At 49.5% G+C, this 21,324-nt stretch overlaps 1 protein-coding gene across 1 annotated transcript in view; it reads right to left on the bottom strand.

The window, feature by feature from the left end:
* The window catches only part of LOC134968788 (cocaine esterase-like), a 196,756-nt gene that overhangs the window by 94,414 nt on the left and 81,018 nt on the right, over positions 1–21,324 (bottom strand). Inside the window, exon 5 of the mRNA XM_063944272.1 lies at positions 19,003–19,136. Within this exon, the coding sequence (XP_063800342.1) occupies positions 19,003–19,136 (134 nt within the window). The remainder of the gene's footprint in view (positions 1–19,002; positions 19,137–21,324) is intronic.

Here is a 21,324-nt window from a genome sequence, read left to right as displayed (position 1 = left end):
CGGTACCACAACATTTTGGAATAGTAACCCCCGCCTTGTTGTACCTTGATTTCACCTGCTGGAAGTACAGCTTGTGAATTGCCACCAGTACTACCTTTCTCCGAGACAGCAGGCATGGCTGATGTGAGGTAACGGCGAGGGGGAGTCGCCTCGAACTCCAGCCTGTATCCCTGTGATACTATTTGCAGAACCTAGGGATCCACCTGTGGGCAAGCCCACTGGTCCCTGAAGTTCCCGAGACGCGCCCCTACCGCACCTGTCTCCACCTGTGGAGCCCCAGCGTCATGCGGTGGACTCAGAGGAAGCGGGGGAAGATTTTTGATCCAGGGAACTGGCTGCTGGTGCAGCTTTTTCCTTCTTCCCTCGTCTCTGTGCAGAAAGGAAGCGCCTTTGACCCGCTTGCTTTTCTGAAGCCGAAAGGACTGTACCTGATAATACAGTGCTTTCTTAGGCTGTGAGGAAACCTGAGGTAAAAAAAATTCTTCCCAGCTGTTGCTGTGGATACGAGGTCCCAGAGACCATCCCCAAACAATTCCTCACCCTTATAAGGCAGAATCTCTATGTGCCTTTTACAGGCAGCATCACCTGTCCACTGCCGGGTTTCTAATACCCTCCTGGCAGAATAGACATTACATTAATTCTGGATGCCAGCCGGCAAATATCCCTCTGTGCATCCTTTATATATAAGACGATGTCTTTAATATGCTCTATGTTAGCAAAATATTATCCCTGTCATAGAGTATTAATATTATCTGACAGGGTATCAGACCACGCTGCAGCAGCACTATTTATGCTGAGGCAATTGCAGGTCTCAGTATATAACCTGAGTGTGTATATACAGACTTCAGGATAGCCTCCTGCTTTTTATCAGCAGGCTCCTTCAAGGTGGCCGTATCCTAAGACGGCAGTGCCACCTTTTTTGACCAACGTGTGAGCGCCTTATCCACCCTAAGGGATATCTCCCAACGTGACCTATCCTCTGGCGGGAAAGGGTACGCCAGCAGTAACTTTTTAGAAATTACCAGTTTCTTATCGGGGGAACCCACGCTTCTTCATACACTTCATTCATTCATCGGATGCTTTTTCTCCCCAAAAATAAAACCCCTTTTATGTGGTACTTGGGTTCATGTCAGAAATGCGTAACACATTTATCATTGCCGAGATCATGTAACGGATGTTCCTAGTGGATTGTGTATATGTCTCAACCTCGTCGACACTGGAGTCGGCCTCCGTGTCGACATTTGTGTCTGCCATCTGAGGTAACAGGCGTTTTTCTGAGCCCCTGATGGCCTTTGAGACGCCTGGGCAGGCGCGGGCTGAGAAGCCGTCTGTCTCACAGCTGTTACGTCATCCTGCCTTTTATGTAAGGAGTTGACATTGTCGGTTAATACCTTCCACCTATCCATCCACTCAGGTGTCGGCCCCACAGGGGGCGACATCCCATTTCTCGGCCTCTGCTCCGCCCCCACGTAACCTTCCTCATCCAACATGTCGACACAGCCGTACCGACACACCGACTGAGGACAGGACCCCACAAAGTCCTTTGGGGAGACAGAGAGAGAGTATGCCAGCACACACCAGAGCGCTATATAATGCAGGGATTAACACTATAACTGAGTGAATTTTCCCCAATAGCTGCTTGTATATACAATATTGCGCCTAAATTTAGTGCCCCCCCCTCTCTTTTTAACCCTTTGAGCCTGAAAACTACAGGGGAGAGCCTGGGGAGCTGTCTTCCAGCTGCACTGTGAAGAGAAAATGGCGCCAGTGTGCTGAGGGAGATAGCTCCGCCCCTTTTTCGCAGAATTTTCTCCCGCTTTTTTATGGATTCTGGCAGGGGTAATTTATCACATATATAGCCCTGGCACTATATATTGTGATGATTTGCCAGCCAAGGTGTCTTATATTGCCCTCAGGGCGCCCCCCCCCCAGCGCCCTGCACCGATCAGTGACCGGAGTGTGAGGTGTACATGAGGAGCAATGGCGCACAGCTGCAGTGCCTTGGTGAAGTCTTCTGCCGCCGATTTTCCGGACTCTTCATGCTTCTGGCTCTGTAAGGGGGACGGCGGCGCGGCTCCGGGTACGAACATCAATGGCCGGTTCCATGCGGTCGATCCCTCTGGAGCTAATGGTGTCCAGTAGCCTAAGAAGCCCAAGCTACCACCAGTTAGGTAGGTTCGCTTCTTCTCCCCTTAGTCCCTCGCTGCAGTGAGTCTGTTGCCAGCAGATCTCTCTGTAAAATAAAAAACCTAAAAATACTTTCTTTCTAGGAGCTCAGGAGAGCCCCTAGTGTGTATCCAGCTCAGCCAGGCACAGAAATCTAACTGAGGTCTGGAGGAGGGTCTTAGTGGGAGGAGCCAGTGCACACCAGGTAGTCCTAAAGCTTTCTTTAGCTGTGCTCAGTCTCCTGCGGAGCCGCTAATCCCCATGGTCCTTACGGAGTCCCAGCATCCACTTAGGACGTCAGAGAAATTTATTTTTGCTCCTAATTATGTGCCCCCCCTCTCTTTTTACCCTCTTCTACCGTGTAACTGCAGGGGAGAGGCTGGGGAGCTTCCTCTCAGCGGTGCTGTGGAGAAAAAACATGGCGCTGGTGAGTGCTGAGGAAGAAGTTCTGTCCCGCTTTAATGTACAATTTTTTGGCGGGGGCTCATACATATATACAGTGCCCAACTGTATATATGTCAACTTTTGCCAAGAGGTCCTAATTGCTGCCCATGACTGGGGTACGTACATGAATTATTTTTCCTTTTTACATTGTCTACCCTGCATTACAACAGAGAGAACAACATAAAGTGTAAATATATAAAATGAATAAATTATACATATAAAGTTACCTCACTTTTACCTATTTCTGTTCACATATATACAGTATATATATATATATATATATATATATATATACATATACATATACATATATATATATATATATATATATATATATACATGTTTAACCAGTGCCGTAACTAGACATTTTAGTGTTGCGTGCAAGAAACAGCATCGGCGCCGCACCCCCCCATATACAAAACAGGGCCAGTGCGCACTGTAGTCGCACACCAAAAATACAGGGGCGTGGCTTCATGGGAAAAGGGGCATGGACGCAGAGTTCCCTTTTACACATTACGGCAGGCAGAGCTCCTTTTTACATATTATGGCAGTGGAGTCCCCTTTTTACACATTAGCCAGACAGAGTCCCCCTTTTGTACACATTACAGCAGCAGAGTCCCCATTTCTCTAACATCCTAGTGGATGCTGGGGACTCCGTAAGGACCATGGGGAATAGACGGGCTCCGCAGGAGACAGGGCACTTTAAGAAAGAATTTGGATACTGGTGTGCTCTGGCTCCTCCCTCTATGTCCCTCCTCCAGACCTCAGTTTGAATATGTGTCCGGACGAGCTGGGTGCTGTTTAGTGAGCTCTCCTGAGCTTGCTATAAGAAAGTATTTTGTTAGGTTTTTTATTTTCAGGGAGCTTTGCTGGCTACAGGCTCCCTGCGTCGTGGGACTGAGGGGAGAGAAGCAGCCCTACTCTCTGAAGTTACGTCCTGCTTCTTAGGCTACTGGACACCATTAGCTCCAGAGGGATCGTACACAGGATCTCACCCTTTGTTGTCCGATCCCCGAGCCACGGCGCCGTCCCCCTCGCAGAGTCGGAAGACAGAAGCCGGGTGAAAGAAGCAAGAAGACTTCGAAATCGGCGGCAGAAGACTCCATTCTTCACTGAGGTAGCGCACAGCACTGCAGCTGTGCACTATTGCTCCCACACTACACCCACATACTCCGGTCACTGTAGGGTGCAGGGCGCAGGGGGGGGGGGGGGGGGGGGTGCCCTGGGCAGCAATTAGGACCTCTTGGCAAATGTGGGCATATATACAGTTGGGCACTGTATATATGCATGAGCCCCCGCCATAATTTTGTACAGAAACGCGGGACAGAAGCCCACCGCTGAGTGGGCGGGGTTTCTTCCTAAGCACTCACCAGCGCCATTTTCTCTCCACAGCTCCGCTGAGAGGAAGCTCCCCAGGCTCTCCCCTGCAGATTCACGGTAGAAGATGGTAAAAAGAGAGGGGGGGGGGGGCACATAAATTAGGCGCAGAAACATATTATACAGCAGCTACTGGGTTAACACTAAGTTACTGTGAGATTCCTGGGACATATGCCCTCATTCCGAGTTGATCGGTCGCAAGGCGAATTTAGCAGAGTTACACACGCTAAGCCTACGCCTACTGGGAGTGTATCTTAGCTTCTTAAATTTGCGTACGATGTATTCGCAATATTGCGATTACATACCTCGTAGCAGTTTTAGAGTAGCTTCAACCTTACTCGGCATCTGCGATCAGTTCAGTGCTTGTCGTTCCTGGTTTGACGTCATAAACACACCCAGCGTTCGCCCAGACACTCCCCCTTTTCTCCGGCCACTCCTGCGTTTTTTCCGGAAACGGTAGCGTTTTCATCCACACGCCCATAAAATGCCATGTTTCCGCCCAGTAACACCCATTTCCTGTCAATCACACTACGATCGCCGGTGCGAAGAAAAAGCCGTGAGTAAAAATCCTTTCTTCATAGCAAAATTACTTGGCGCAGTCGCAGTGCGAACATTGCGCATGCGCTCTAAGCGGATTTTCACTGCGATGCGATGAAAAATACCGAGCGATCAACTCGGAATGAGGGCAATATAGCGCTGGGGTGTGTGCTGGCATACTCTCTCTCTGTCTCTCCAAAGGGCCTTGTGGGGGAACGGTCTTCAAAGAGAGCATTCCCTGTGTGTGTGGTGTGTCGGTACGCTTGTGTCGACATGTTTGACGAGGAAGGCTATGTGGAAGCAGAGCGGGAGCAAATGAATGAGGTGTCTCCGCTGACAGCGCCGACACCTGATTGGATGGAAGGTTTTAAATGATAATGTTAATTCCTTGCATAAAAGGTTGGATAAAGCTGAAACCTTAGGCCAGTCGGGGTCTCAGCCCATGCCTGATCCTATGTCGCAGAGGCCGTCAGGGTCTCAGAAGCGCCCACTATCCCAAATTGTTGACACAGATACCGACACGGATTCTGACTCCAGTGTCGATTACGATGATGCAAAGTTACAGACTAAATTGTCTAAAGCCATCCGTTATATGATTATAGCAATGAAGGATGTGTTGCACATCACAGAGGAAACCCCAGTCTGTGCCGTTTCTAGCGGCGGGCAAGCCGTGCAACCGCACGGGGCGCCGGCCGCGGCACTTTGTTACTCCTTATCGCCTCTCCCGAGCGCTCCTGCTCGGGGGGCGGAGTTTCACGGAATGACGCGTTGCATCGTGACGTCACGACGCAAATGCGTCATTCCGCGAAGTCCCGCCCCCCGAGCAGGAGCGCTTGGGAGAGGCGATAAGGAGATAAGCAAGAAGAAGGAGGAGGCGGCCGGCGCGAGGCGGCGGGACCGAAGAGTGGGAAGACGTAAGTATTCTCTCTCTCCCCCCCCCTCTCCCCCTTCCTTCCCCTCAACTTGAAACCTGCCTGCCGCTGCCGCACTGTGTAAAATGGGGACACCTGCCTATGGGGATACCTGCCTGCCGCACTGTGAAAAATGGGGGCACCTGCCTGCGTACTGTGTAATATGGGGGCGTCTGCCTGCGTACTGTGTAATATGGGGGCGTCTGCCTGCGTACTGTGTAATATGGGGGCGTCTGCCTGCGTACTGTGTAATATGGGGGCGTCTGCCTGCGTACTGTGTAATATGGGGGCGTCTGCCTGCGTACTGTGTAATATGGGGGCGTCTGCCTGCGTACTGTGTAATATGGGGGCGTCTGCCTGCGTACTGTGTAATATGGGGGCGTCTGCCTGCGTACTGTGTAATATGGGGGCGTCTGCCTGCGTACTGTGTAATATGGGGGCGTCTGCCTGCGTACTGTGTAATATGGGGGCGTCTGCCTGCGTACTGTGTAATATGGGGGCGTCTGCCTGCGTACTGTGTAATATGGGGGCGTCTGCCTGCGTACTGTGTAATATGGGGGCGTCTGCCTGCGTACTGTGTAATATGGGGGCGTCTGCCTGCGTACTGTGTAATATGGGGGCGTCTGCCTGCGTACTGTGTAAAATGGGGGCATCTGCCTGCGTACTGTGTAAAATGGGGGCATCTGCCTGCGTACTGTGTAAAATGGGGGCATCTGCCTGCGTACTGTGTAATATGGGGGCATCTGCCTACGTACTGTGTAATATGGGGGCGTCTGCCTGCGTACTGTGTAAAATGGGGGCATCTGCCTGCGTACTGTGTAAAATGGGGGCACCTGCCTGCGTACTGTGTAATATGGGGGCACCTGCCTGCGTACTGTGTAATATGGGGGCACCTGCCTGCGTACTGTGTAAAATGGGGGCACCTGCCTGCGTACTGTGTAATATGGGGGCACCTGCCTGCGTACTGTGTAATATGGGGGCACCTGCCTGCGTACTGTGTAATATGGGGGCACCTGCCTGCGTACTGTGTAATATGGGGGCATCTGCCTGCGTACTGTGTAATATGGGGGCATCTGCCTGCGTACTGTGTAAAATGGGGACATCTGCCTGCCGCACTGTGTAAAATGGGCATACCTGCCTGCCGCACTGTGTAAAATAGGGATACCTGCCTGCGTACTGTGTAATATGGGGGCACCTGCCTGCGTACTGTGTAATATGGGGGCATCTGCCTGCGTACTGTGTAATATGGGGGCATCTGCCTGCGTACTGTGTAATATGGGGGCATCTGCCTGCGTACTGTGTAATATGGGGGCGTCTGCCTGCGTACTGTGTAATATGGGGGCATCTGCCTGCGTACTGTGTAATATGGGGGCATCTGCCTGCGTACTGTGTAAAATTGGGATATCTGCCTGCCGCGCTGTGTAAAATGGGGATACCTGCCTGCCGCACTGTGTAAAATAGGGATACCTGCCTGCGTACTGTGTAATAGGGGGCACCTGCCTGCGTACTGTGTAATATGGGGGCATCTGCCTGCGTACTGTGTAAAATGGGGATATCTGCCTGCCGTGCTGTGTAAAATGGGGATACCTGCCTGCGTACTGTGTAATAGGGGGCACCTGCCTGCGTACTGTGTAATATGGGGGCATCTGCCTGCGTACTGTGTAAAATGGGGATATCTGCCTGCCGCACTGTGTAAAATGGGGATACCTGCCTGCTGCACTTTGTAAAATGGGGGCACCTGCCTGCGTACTGTGTAAAATGGGGATACCTGCCTTCCGTACTTTGTAAAATGGGGACACCTGCCTGCCGCGCTGTGTAAAATGGGGACACCTGCCTGCCGCGCTGTGTAATATGGGGACACTTGCCTGCTGTAATGTGTAAAAAGGCCACACACCCTTGTCGGGAGCGCGCGCATGCTTTTTCTTTTTATGGCTATATGGGGGGGGGGCACAATTTTTTTTTTTTAGAGCAATTGGGGGGGGGGGGGGGGGGGGCACATTTTTAAATCTCGCACTGGGAGCCAAATTGTCTAGAAACGGCCCTGACCCCAGTCCTTGACAAGAGGGTTCATATGTATGGGGAAAAAAGGCAAGAAGTGACCTTTCCCCCTTCACATGAGCTAAATGAGTTATGTGAAAAGGCTTAGGAATCTCCAGATAAAAAACTGCAGATTTCCAAACGGATGCTTATGGCTTATCCTTTCCCGCCAACGGACAGGTTACGCTGGGAATCCTCCCCTAGGGTGGACAAAGCTCTAACACGCTTATCCAAGAGGGTAGCCCTGCCGTCACAGGATACGGCCACCCTAAAAGATGCTGCGGATAGAAAGCAAGAGGGTACCCTGAAGTCCATTTATACACATTCAGGTTACCTTACTAAGGCCGGCAATTGCTTCAGCCTGGGTGTGTAGTGCTGTAGCAGCATGGACGGATACCTTATCTGAGGAACTTGATACCTTGGACAAGGATACTATATTAATGACCCTGGGGCATGTAAAAGACGCTGTCCTGTATATGAGAGATGCTCAAAGAGACATTAGCCTTCTGGGCTCCAGAATAAATGCAATGTCGATTTCTCTTACGTCCTAGAGGATGCTGGGGTTCCGTAAGGACCATGGGGTATAGACAGGCTCCGCAGGAGATAGGGCACCTAAAAAGAACTTTGACTATGGGTGTGCACTGGCTCCTCCCTCTATGCTCCTCCTCCAGACCTCAGTTAGATTTTGTGCCCAGAGGAGAAAGGGTACAAAGCAGTGAGCTCTCCAGAGTTTGCTGCTTTAAAAGGATTTTGTTAGGTTTTTTATTATTTTCAGGGAGTCCTGTTGGTAACAGGCTCCCAGCAGCGTGGGACTGAGGAGAGAGAAGCAGCGCTGGCTTGTAAAGTTGGGCACTGCTTCTAGGCTACTGGACACCATTAGCTCCAGAGGGAGTCGGAAAACAGGTCTCACCTGGGGTTCGTCCCGGAGCCGCGCTGCCGTCCTCCTCACAGATGCCGAAGATAGAAGCCGGGTGAGTATTGAGGAAAAGACTTCAGGCGGCAGAAGACTTCAGATCTTCATGAGGTAAGCGCGCAGCGGTAAGCTGTGCGCCAATTGCTCCCAGTCACACACACACAAGAGGCACTGAAGGGTGCAATGCGCAGGGGGGGGGGGGGGGGGGGGGGCGCCCTGGGCAGCAATAAACCTCGTTTTGGCACTCCCTGTGTGTGTGGGGTGTCGGTAGATCTGTGTCCACATGTCTGAAGCGGAAGGCTTCTCCAAGGAGGAGGTGGAGCAAATGAGTGGTGTGTCCCCGTCGCTTGTGCCGACTCAGGATTGGATGAGCATGTGGCATATGTTAAATGTAAGTGTGGCATCTTTACATGAAAGGCTTGATAAGGCTGAATTAAGGGGAACATCAGGGGGTCAATCCTTGGATTGGACCGATTCACAGGGCCCGTCGGGGTCTCATAAACGTCCCTTAACACAAGACACTACTACTGACACGGACTCTGATTCCAGTGTCGACTATGACGAAGTAAAATTGCACCCTAGGGTGACTAAAACAATTCAGTGTATGATTGTGGCAATTAGAGATGTCTTGCATATTGAGGATGAACCCTCGGTCCCCGACACAAGGGTACATATGTTTGTGAAAAAGAAACAGATTATTAATTTTCCCACATCTCATGAATTAAATGAATTCTTTATAAAAGCTTGGGAGACTCCGGAGAAGAGGCCGCAGATTCCCAAAATAATTTATATGGCATACTCCTTTCCTAAACAGGACAGGGAGATGTGGGAATCACCTCCCACTGTGGACAGGGCCATGACGCGCTTGTCCAAGAAGGTGGCACTACCGTCTCCTGACACAGCGGCCCTTAAGGATCGTAGGCAAGAAACTACCTTAAAGAGTATTTATTCTCATATGGGTGCTGTGCTACGACCGACGATTGTGTCGGCATGGGTGTGTAGCGCGATTGCAGCTTGGGCAGATGAGCTGACAGATAATTTTGATAATATGGATAAGGATACTATATTCTTAACTCTAGCCCATATAAAAGACGCAGTCTTATTTATGAGGGATGCTCAAAGAGACATTGGGTTGCTGGCTTTTAGGGCCAATGCCATGTCGATCTCAGCAAGACGATCCTTATGGACTCGCCAATGGACGGGTGATGCGGATTCCAAAAAGCATATGGAAGTACTACCCTATAAGGGTGAGGTATTGTTTGGGGAGGGGCTGACGGACCTGGTTTCCACAGCTACAGCATGTAAATCACATTTTTTTACCTTATATTCCCCAACAGCAAAAGAAAATACCACCCTTTCAGATGCAGCCCTTTCGATCTCCCAAGCCCAGAAGAGCTCGGGGATCCTCCTTCCTTGCCAAAGGTAAGGGCAGAGGCAAAAGAGCACCTGCTTCGGCAGGCGCCCAGGAACAAAAGTCCTTCCTGGCTGCTCAAAAACCCACAGCATGACGCCGGCACTCCCCTGCGGGAGTCCCCACCGGTGGGCGCACGTCTTCGACTTTTTAGCCAGGTCTGGGTCAGCTCAGACCTGAATCCCTGGGTGTTAGAAATAGTTTCCCAGGGTTACAAACTGGAATTCAAAGAAGTTCCCCCGTGCCGATTTTTCAAGTCGGCCCTACCAGCTTCCACGTCGGAACGGGATACAGTGTTAGCTGCAATTCAAACGCTGCGTATACAGCAGGTGATAATCGGGGTTCCCAGGAACCAGCAGGGAAGAGGTTACTACTCAACCCTCTTTGTGGTCCCGAAACCGGACGGTTCGGTCAGACCCATTTTGAATCTGAAATCCCTAAACCTGTACATAAAAAGATTCAAATTCAAGATGGAATCGCTCAGAGCGAAAATAGCCAATATGGAGGAGGGGGAGTTTATGGTGTCTCTGGACATAAAGGATGCGTACCTTCATGTCCCCATATATCCCCCCCCATCAGGAATTCCTGAGATTCGCTGTACAGGATTGTCATTACCAATTTCAGACGTTGCCGTTTGGACTTTCCACGGCCCCGAGGATTTTTACCAAGATAATGGCGGAAATGATGGTGGTCCTGCGCAAGCATGAAGTCACAATTATCCCATACTTGGACGATCTAATAAAGGCGAATTCCAGGGAGAAATTGCTAAACAGTGTGGCGCTCTCTCTGAGAGTACTCCAGCAACACGGTTGGATTCTGAATCTACCGAAGTCACAGTTGCTTCCGACAACTCGACTGACGTTCCTAGGTATGATACTGGATACGAAACAAATGAAAGGCTTCCTCCCACCGGCGAAAGCCCAGGACATCCAGAACATGGTCAGAGACCTGCTGAAACCGAAAAGAGTGTCTGTTCACCAGTGCACTTGAGTTCTGGGAAAGATGGTGGCGGCCTACGAGGCCATTCCATTCGGAAAGTTCCATGCAAGGACTTTTCAATGGGACCTTCTGGACAAGTGGTCCGGGTCCCATCTCCACTTACATCGAAAAATAACTCTGTCTCCAAGGACCAGAGTGTCTCTCCTGTGGTGGTTGCAAAGTGCTCACCTACTGGAGGTCGCAGATTCGGAATTCAGAATTGGATCTTAGTTACCACGGACGCGAGCCTCCGAGGATGAGGAGCAGTCGCACAAGGAAGAAAGTTTCAGGGACTTTGGTCAGACCAGGAGTCATGTCTACACATCAATGTGTTGGAACTCAGGGCCATATACAACGGACTTCGACAAGCGGAGAATCTTCTTCAAAACCTGCCGGTTCTGATTCAGTCAGACAATGTTACGGCAGTGGCTCATATGAACCGCCAAGGCGGGACAAAAAGCAGAGTCGCGATTGCGGAAGCCACCAGGATTCTTAGCTGGGCAGAAAATCAAGTGAGCGCTCTGTCGGCTGTCTTCATTCCGGGTGTGGACAACTGGGAAGCAGACTTCCTCAGCAGCCATGATCTATATCCAGGAGAGTGGGGACTTCATCGAGAAGTCTTTGCAGACATAACACGTCTTTGGGGAACTCCTCAAATAGATATGATGGCGTCACGCCTCAACAAAAAGCTTCGGAGGTATTGTGCCAGGTCTCGGGACCCTCAGGCAGTAGCAGTAGACGCTCTGATAACACTGTGGGTGTTCAAATCGGTCTACGTGTTTCCTTCTCTTCCTCTCATCACAAAAGTGTTGAGGATCATAAGACGAAGACAGGCGATACTCGTTGTCCCAGACTGGCCTCGAAGGGCCTGGTACTCAGATCTGCAAGAGATGCTCACAGGAGATCCCTGGCCTCTTCCTCTGAGGGAAGACCTGTTGCAACAGGGGCCCTGTGTATTTCAAGACTTACCGCGGTTACGTTTGACGGCATGGCGGTTGAACGCCGAATCCTAGCGAAAAAGGGGGATTCCGGAAGAGGTCATCCCTACTCTAATAAAGGCTAGGAAGGAGGTGACGGTTAAGCATTATCACCGTATATGGCGAAAGTATGTGTCTTGGTGTGAGACCAAGAATGCACCTACGGAAGATTTTCATCTGGGTCGTTTTCTCCATTTCCTACAGACAGGAGTGGATATGGGCCTGAAATTAGGCTCTGTTAAGGTACAGATTTCGGCCCTCTCGATTTCCTTTCAGAAGGATTTGGCTTCTCTTCCAGAAGTCCAGACGTTTATAAAGGGAGTGCTGCACATCCAGCCTCCTTTTGTGCCTCCAGTGGCACCGTGGGACCTCAACGTGGTGTTGCAGTTCCTAAAATCACACTGGTTTGAACCGCTTAACAAGGTTGAGTTGAAATTTCTTACTTGGAAGGTGGTCATGTTGTTTGCCATTGGCATCAGCAAGGCGAATGTCAGAATTGGCGGCTTTGTCTCACAAAAGCCCCTACTTGATTTTTCATGTGGATCGAGCTGAATTGAGGACACGTCCGCAATTTTTGCCTAAAGTGGTTTCTTCATTCCATATGAATCAACCTATTGTGGTGCCTGTGGCTACAAGTGACCTGGAGGATTCCAGATCCCTGGATGTAGTCAGGGCCTTAAAAATTTATGTAGCCAGGACGGCTAGAATTAGGAAAACAGAGGCTCTGTTTGTCCTGTATGCTGCTAATAAGATTGGCGCACCTGCTTCAAAGCAGACTATTGCTCGCTGGATCTGTAATACGATTCAGCAGGCTCACTCTACGGCTGGATTGCCGGTACCAAATTCGGTTAAGGCCCATTCCACTAGGAAGGTGGGCTCTTCTTGGGCGGCTGCCTGAGGCGTCTCGGCTTTACAACTTTGCCGAGCGGCGACTTGGCCGGGGTCAAACACTTTTGCTAAATTCTACAAGTTTAATACCCTGGCTGATGAGGACCTAGCGTTTGCTCAGTCGGTGCTGCAGAGTCATCCTCACTCTCCCGCCCGATTGGATGCTTTGGTATAAACCCCATGGTCCTTACGGAACCCCAGCATCCTCTAGGAAGTAAGAGAAAATAAGATTTTAAACCTACCGGTAAATCTATTTCTCCTAGTCCGTAGAGGATGCTGGGCGCCCGTCCCAGTGCGGAAACTTTGCAAGACTTGTATATAGTTGTTGCTTAAATAAGGGTTATGTTACAGTTGAAATCGGTCTTGGACCGTTGCTGTTATTGTTCATACGGTTAACTGGTTTTGTATGATCCAGGTTACGTGGTATGCTTGGTGTGGGCTGGTATGAATCTTGCCCTTGGATTTTTAAATTCTGCCTTGTAGTGTCCATCTCCTCTGGGAACAGTTCTCTAACTGAGGTCTGGAGGAGGGGCATAGAGGGAGGAGCCAGTGCACACCCATAGTCAAAGTTCTTTTTAGGTGCCCTATCTCCTGCGGAGCCCGTCTATACCCCGTGGTCCTTACGGAACCCCAGCATCCTCTACGGACTAGGAGAAATAGATTTACCGGTAGGTTTAAAATCTTATTTTCTGCCAGAAGGGTCCTGTGGACTCGGCAATGGACAGGTGATGCCGACTCAAAAATGCACATGGAGTTTTTACCTTACAAGGGTGAGGAGTTGTTTGGGGAGGGTCTCTCGGACCTGGTCTCCACAGCTACTGCTGGAAAGTCAAATTTTTTGCCATATGTTCCCTCACAACCTAAGAAAGCACCGTATTACCAAATGCAGTCCTTTCGATCACAAAAAGGCAAGAAAGTCCGAGGTGCATCCTTTGCCAGAGGCAGGGGCAGAGGAAAGAAGCTGCACAACACAGCTAGTTCCCAGGAACAGAAGTCCTCCTACCCGGCTTCCACTAAATCCACCGCATGACGCTGGGGCTCCACAGGCAGAGCTAGGCCCGGTGGGGTCGCGCCTCTGAAATTTCAGCCACATGTGGGTTCACTCCCAGGTGGATCCCTGGGCAATAGAGATTGTGTCTCAGGGATACAAGCTGGAATTCTAAGAGATGCCCCCTCACCGATACCTCAAATCGGCCCTGCCAGCTTCCCCCTTGGAGAGGGAAATAGTGCTAGCTGCAATTCACAAATTGTATCTTCAGCAGGCGGTGGTCAAAGTTCCCCTCCTTCAACAAGGAAAGGTTTATTATTCGACTATGTTTGTGGTACCGAAACCGGACGGTTCGGTCAGACCCATATTGAATTTAAAATCCCTGAACATATAACTGAAAAGGTTCAAGTTCAAGATGGAATCGCTCAGAGCGGTCATCGCAAGCCTGGAAGGGGGGGATTTTATGGTGTCTCTGGACATAAAGGATGCATACCTTCATGTCCCCATTTATCCACCTCATCAGGCATACCTAAGATTTGTGGTACAGGATTGTCATTACCAATTCCAGACGTTGCCGTTTGGTCTCTCCACGGCACCAAGAATATTTACAAAGGTAATGGCGGAAATGATGGTGCTCCTGCGAAAGCAGGGGGTCACAATTATCCCATACTTGGACAATCACCTCATAAAGGCGAGGTCCAGAGAGCAGTTGCTGATCAGCATAGCACGCTCTCGGGAAGTGTTACAACAGCACGGCTGGATTCTGAATATTCCAAAGTCGCAGTTGATTCCTACGACTCGTCTGCCCTTCCTGGGCATGATTCTTGACACAGACCAGAAGAGGGTTTATCTCCCGATGGAGAAGGCTCAGGAGCTCATGACACTGGTCAGAGACCTTTTAAAACCAAAGCAGGTGTCGGTGCATCACTGCACGTGAGTCCTATGGTGGCATCATACGAGGCCATTCCCTTCGGCAGGTTCCATGCGAGGACCTTTCAATGGGATTTGTTGGACAAGTGGTCCGGATCACATCTACAGATGTATCAGCTGATCACCCTATCCACCAGGGCCAGGGTGTCTCTCCGGTGGTGGCAGCAGAGTGCTCACCTTCTCGAGGGACGCAGATTCGGCATTCAGGACTGGGTCCTGCTGACCACGGATGCAAGCCTCAGAGGGTGGATGGCAGTCACACAGGGAAGAAATTTCCAAGGTCTGTGGTCAAGTCAGGAGACTTGCCTTCACATCAATATCCTGGAACTAAGGGCCATATACAACGCCCTGCGTCAAGCGGAAACCCTGCTTCGCGACCAATCGGTGCTGATTCAGTCAGACAACATCACCGCAGTGGCTCATGTAAACCGCCAAGGCGGCAAAAGGAGCAGGGTGGCGATGGCGGAAGCCACCAGAATTCTTCGCTGGGCGGAGGATCACGTAAGAGCACTGTCAACAGAGTTAATTCCGGGAGTGGACAACTGGGAAGCAGACTTCCTCAGCAGGCACGACCTCCACCCGGGAGAGTGGGGACTTCATCAAGAAGTCTTCACGCAGATTGCAAGTCGGTGGGAACTGCCACAGGTGGACATGATGGCATCCCGCCTCAACAAAAAGCTACAGAGGTATTGTGCCAGGTCAAGAGACCCTCAGGCGATAGCTGTAGACGCACTAGTGACACCGTGGGTGTTCCAGTCGGTTTATGTATTCCCTCCTCTTCCTCTCATACCCAAGGTGCTGAGAATCATAAGAAAAAGAGGAGTGAGAACAATACTCATTGTTCCGGATTGGCCAAGAAGGACTTGGTATACAGATCTGCAAGAGATGCTCACAGAGGACCCATGGCCTCTTCCTCTAAGACAGGACTTGTTGCAACAGGGGCCCTGTCTGTTCCAAGACTTACCGCGGCTGCGTTTGACGGCATGGCGGTTGAACGCCGGATCCTAGCAGAAAAAGGCATTCCGGATAAGGTTATTTGTACGCTGATAAAAGCTAGGAAGGACGTGACGGCTAAATATGTTGCTTGGTGTGAGGCCAGGAATGCCCCCACGGAGGAATTCCAGCTGGGCCGTTTCCTTCACTTCCTACAGGCGGGAGTGACTTTGGGCCTAAAATTGGGTTCCATAAGGTCCAGATTTCGGCCCTGTCTATTTTCTTTCAAAAAGAACTGGCTTCTCTGCCTGAAGTTCAGACATTTGTAAAGGGAGTGCTGCATATTCAGCCGCCTTTTGTGCCCCCAGTAGCACCTTGGGATCTTAACGTGGTGTTGAGTTTCCTGAAGTCACACTGGTTTGAACCACTTAAAACCGTGGAGTTAAAATATCTCACGTGGAAGGTGGTCATGCTATTAGCCTTGGCTTCGGCTAGGCGTGTGTCAGAATTAGCGGCTTTGTTACATAAAAGCCCCTATCTGGTTTTCCATATGGACAGAGCAGAATTGCAGACCCGTCCACAATTCCTGCCAAAAGTGGTGTCATCTTTTCATATGAACCAACCTATTGTGGTGCCTGTGGCTACTCGTGACTTTGAGGATTCCGAGTTACTGGATGTGGTCAGGGCTTTGAAGGTTTATGTAGCCAGAACGGCTAGAGTCAGGAAAACTGAGTCGCTGTTTATCCTGTATGCATCCAACAAGCTGGGTGCTCCTGCTTCAAAGCATACTATTGCTCACTGGGTCTGTAACACGATTCAGCAGGCTCATTCTGCGGCTGGATTGCCGCTGCCAAAATCAGTAAAAGCCCACTCCACAAGGAAGGTGGGCTCTTCTTGGGCGGCTGCCCGGGGGGTCTCGGCATTACAGCTTTGCCGAGCAGCTACTTGGTCAGGTTTGAACACTTTTGCAAAGTTTTACAAGTTTGATACCCTGGCAGAGGAGGACCTTGTGTTTGCTCATTCGGTGCTGCAGAGTCATCCGCACTCTCCCACCCGTTTGGGAGCTTTGGTATAATCCCCATGGTCCTTACGGAGTCCCCAGCATCCACTAGGACGTTAAGAGAAAATAAGATTTTACTTACCGGTAAATCTATTTCTCGTAGTCCGTAGTGGATGCTGGGCGCCCGTCCCAAGTGCGGACTTCTTCTGCAATACTTGTATATAGTTATTACTTAAATAAGGGTTATGCTGTGGTTGCATCAGGGTTGCTCTGATGCTCCGTTGTTGTTAATTCTGTTAACTGGGTAAGTTTATCACAAGTTATACGGTGTGATTGGTGTGGCTGGTATGAGTCTTGCCCTGGATTCCAAAATCCTTTCCTTGTACTGTCAGCTCTTCCGGTTTCTCTAACTGAGGTCTGGAGGAGGGACATAGAGGGAGGAGCCAGAGCACACCAGTATCCAAATTGTTTCTTAAAGTGCCCTGTCTCCTGCGGAGCCCGTCTATTCCCCATGGTCCTTACGGAGTCCCCAGCATCCACTACGGACTACGAGAAATAGATTTACCAGTAAGTAAAATCTTATTTTTACACTCTACGACAGGCAGAGTCACCTTTTTTTTTTTACACATTACAGCAGAAATGTCACCATTTTTACTCATAGGCAGGCAGTGAGCACTCACCCGTCGGCATCCTCTTTCTGGGAGTGCGGGTGGTCATTGCTGCAGCGGTGGATGTCCCTGTGTGGGTAATTGTAGTAGAGACCTCCGGGCGCAGTTGCTGCCACCTGCCGCCAGTCTGCTAAAACTCCGTCCAACTGGCTTCCGCCTTCCGGCATTTGCTGTGCGGCTCGCGGCTGAGGAGGCACGTCCCCAGCTTGCGCTGCATGGTGCTTGCAAGGGGGTGGGGGGTTTTAGGGAGTGGGCAGGAGCACACCGAGACACAGACACTGCCCAACGCTGCCTGCTATAATATATTATTAGCAGCGATGCGTCCTGCATAGAAGGAGCCGGGCACAACGCTACTATTATGTAGCATAGCAGGGAGTGCCGCAGCTTCTGGTGGGCAGTCGGGTGGATGTGGATGGTGCGCCCACAGTGCAACTGCGCTGTGTGCATTGCACCATCTACCCACACGTAGTTACGGTATTGTGTTTAACCCCGAATTAGGGTTACATTAAATAATAGCCACAAACCTCTTCTTTTTAAAACCTTTAGCAACATTTACCATTTTTTTTCGTTATTTCCCCTTTATTATAATGCTGCATGCAAACATGAAGTATTAACCAGAAGTCACCCCTGTTAGTACTTCTGAACATTTCTCTAGTCTGAGTATTTATAATACAGGGCGAATGTTCTCCTACACTCACCCAGCTTCATTACTCCCATTGCCAAGGCTTTCACACCTCACTCCTATCTCCACAATGCATGCCTCTAGCTGCACTCCAATGCCTCTACACTGCCACTCACCTCTCATATCCCTCAGAAACCATATCTTCACCCTACCTCCTCTTCCAGCTACCACCCCATTTCTCTCCTACACTTTACTTCCAAACTAATCCGTGTACAGGCAGCTAACCCACTGTCTCTCCCCTCACTCTCTCCTCCATCCTCTACGTTCAGACACTGGGTGGACTAAAGTGATTAAAGAATTACTCACGGCTAAGATGAAGGATCACTTCTCCCTACTCGTCCTCTGTGACCTCTCTGCCACTTTCAGCTCAGTCAACTCCCTCCCCTCCCTTTTCATTCATGGCCCTGCTTTCTCCTGACTCTATACAAGTTCCTTCAATGCCGGCCACAGCCTTCCCTCCATTTTCATTCCTGGCACCGCTTTCTTCTGACTCTCTATATAAAAGTTCCTCCAATACAGGAAACACCTCCCCTTCCTTTGGCATTCGTGGCATTGCTCTCTCATGGCTTCTCTCTCGACTCTACATAGGGTCCTCCAGTGCCAGCCACAGTCTCCCCTCTTTTGGCATTCATGGCACTGCACTATCCTGGTTCTTCTCCAGACACTACATAGGATCCCCCAGTGCCAAACACAGCATTCATGGCACTGTTCTCTCCAGACTATACATAGGTTCCTCCAATGCCAGCCACAGCCTCCCCTCCTTTGGCATTCATGGCACTGCTCTCTCCTGGTTCCTCTCCAGACACTACATAGTTCATCCAGTGCCAGCTACAGCCTTCCCTCCCTTAGCATTCATGGTACTGCTCTCTCCTGGTTCTTCTCCAGACACTACATAGGTCATCCAGTGCCAGCTACAGCCTCCCCTTCGCTTCCTGAGTCTGCTGGGATTCCAGTTTCCTATAGTCTGTGGACTTCTGCCGCCAGATTGTAAGCTCTCAGTAGCAGGGCTCTCTGCCTCATGTCTACACCTCACTTATTTTACATACAATGCACATCTGCTATGATTTTTTATTCTGCAGAATTTGATGGCACTGTACAAAAAACAATGAATACTCGTGTAACAGTTATGTCATTCGCATGTTACATGCAATATATGACTTACCTGAGGAAACCCATGAGCCCCAGCCGATACTGGATGGAGACAACAACAACATTTTCATAGGCGCTTAATGCAAAGCCCTCAAACATCAGCGCAGCTCCCATCGTCAAGCCACCTCCATGTATAAACACCATCACCTGGACGCAGACAAGAAATGTACCATTACATAGGCAGTATTCAGTGACATGTTCATACCTTATCTCTTCACTCAGCAATCTGCCCCTAACAGGAGGGAAAGGAAGCATATTTGCATTTGGACTACACGCTTGAGCATTTTATACACAGTAAGTACCCAGGAAGTAAAAACTGCATACTAGGCAGCACTTTGCAATGAGACCGTGAGTTGTAATGAGACCCACTATGGCCCTAACTGAGTCAGTTTGTTTATTCTCCCTGTACTTGCGTAAATTTATTCCTCCTGGTTCTCCGGGTTTCCTCCCACAATCCAAAAGTATACTTGTAGGTTAATTTTCTCCCGACAACAAAAAATGCAAGTACATATTGCGGATGGATCTTGCACTTTATCCACTCTGTGTATGCTCCATATAGAGAGTTATATGCACGCAGAGATCTGTCTGATTCCCGACGGACCACCTACATCAGGCTGGTGCAAGTGTGCACTAACAAAGACGGCGAAGTAGAGATGTGCGCCGCCCGCCGACCCACATGTTTTAGGTTTAGATTTGATTCTAAATTCATAGTTAGGCTTTTGTTTTGCCAAACTGCCCTCAAGTGTTTTGATTTTAGTTTTGGATCTTTCCTAAAATAAAAAAACCTTCTAAAATCATGTCATTTGGGCCTATTTGTGTTCCTACAGTATCATTGACCTCAGTAACATTAATGGCCACTCAATTTTGACCACCTCACAGCTCATAATATTGTTTTCACCAATATTGGCTAAAGACTGCAGCTAGCTGGCTGGTTGCTAAGCGACAGATCAGCTGCAAAGACACGTGGCAGTTTATAGCACATCCGAGACATTGCCACACAGGATTGACAGAAAAGTGGTGCAAAATGGATTTGTCCTTGGGCTCTCCCACCCACCCTTATGTTGGATATTAAAAAAAAGCCATGCACACAGTTTAACAAACCAAGCACTTCACCAACAGGGACTGACTTGTGACTGAAGTGCTTGGTTTGTTTGGGCACCCACAAAATAATCTACCAATGGGCTTAAGGCAGCTGTGCTAGCAGTGCTGTCAATCTCTCCAGTGGAAAGAGGTCATCATTATTATCCTCATTCTCACACTCCATGTTTACATCATCCTCACACAATATTAATTCCTACCCGCTAGAATCCACCATTACAGAAGTCTCTGCAATTGCAAGTAAAGGTCTTCCTCGTGGAATTTGTCATATTTTCCACATTTTGAGGAAGTAGCCTCCTACGCCGATCGCTGACAAGGTTCCCGGCTGTGCTTAAAATTCTTGAGTACACACTGGAGAGTGGGAAGCTCAAGCAATGTATTGTGAGTTTGTACAAGGGCCTCTAAAAATTGTTTGTTTTTTCCCTTTCAGTACTCAAAGGGACTCTGTGACATGCCTATTTGTACGTTGTCATTTAAGTAATACTCCACCATTCCATGAATGGTGACTGTATCAGGTGAATTAATGGTAGAGGTGTCACCGATTTTGTGCAATTCCTTTAGACCCAAACAGATGTCAAAATGTTGTGTTGACTCCTTTGCATCACCAGTAGGTCTTTTGGGAAAACACAGGTTTTTTTTCCTGACAGCAGCAGTTGCCAGAGAAACTGAAGGAGGATATGTTGTTGTGTCATGTGCCACTTGAGCTGACAACTTGCTCACCAGGAGCTCTTTGCATCTCAAAAGATCTGGATCAGTTGGAAGGAAAGACACAATGTACAACTTAAACCTAGGATCAAGCAGGGTTTCCAAAATGTAGCGATATGATTTCAAGATATTGACAACCCTTGTATCCTTGCGAAGCAGATAAAGTACATGATCTACAAGTCAGACTTGCTTAGCGGAATCACTTTGTTTCATCTCCTCCTTCAATTTCTCTAGCGGCTTTTCCAAAAGACTAAGCAGGGGCGTCACCTGACTCAAGTTGGCAGTGTCTGAACTCACTTCACAAGTGACTACTTTGAATAGTTTCAGTACCTTGCTCAAGACAGAAAGTATACACCACTGCACTGGACTGGACTAAGGTACATTCATCCTCCTCTCCCAATGTCATGGTTTGTTGTATACTGTAGCTTTGGATGGCTTTGCGGTTTTTCCCATCAGCTGAAGCATATAAAATGATGGAGTTGTACTAGATTACTACCTCTTGCTTCAGTTGTTGGCAGGCAAATTAAATTGT

Source organism: Pseudophryne corroboree, chromosome 11 (assembly GCF_028390025.1).
Source record: "Pseudophryne corroboree isolate aPseCor3 chromosome 11, aPseCor3.hap2, whole genome shotgun sequence".
Classification (NCBI taxonomy): domain Eukaryota; kingdom Metazoa; phylum Chordata; class Amphibia; order Anura; family Myobatrachidae; genus Pseudophryne; species Pseudophryne corroboree.
Note: the sequence above shows the minus strand (reverse complement) of the source record. Positions and strands in the feature narration are given on the sequence as shown.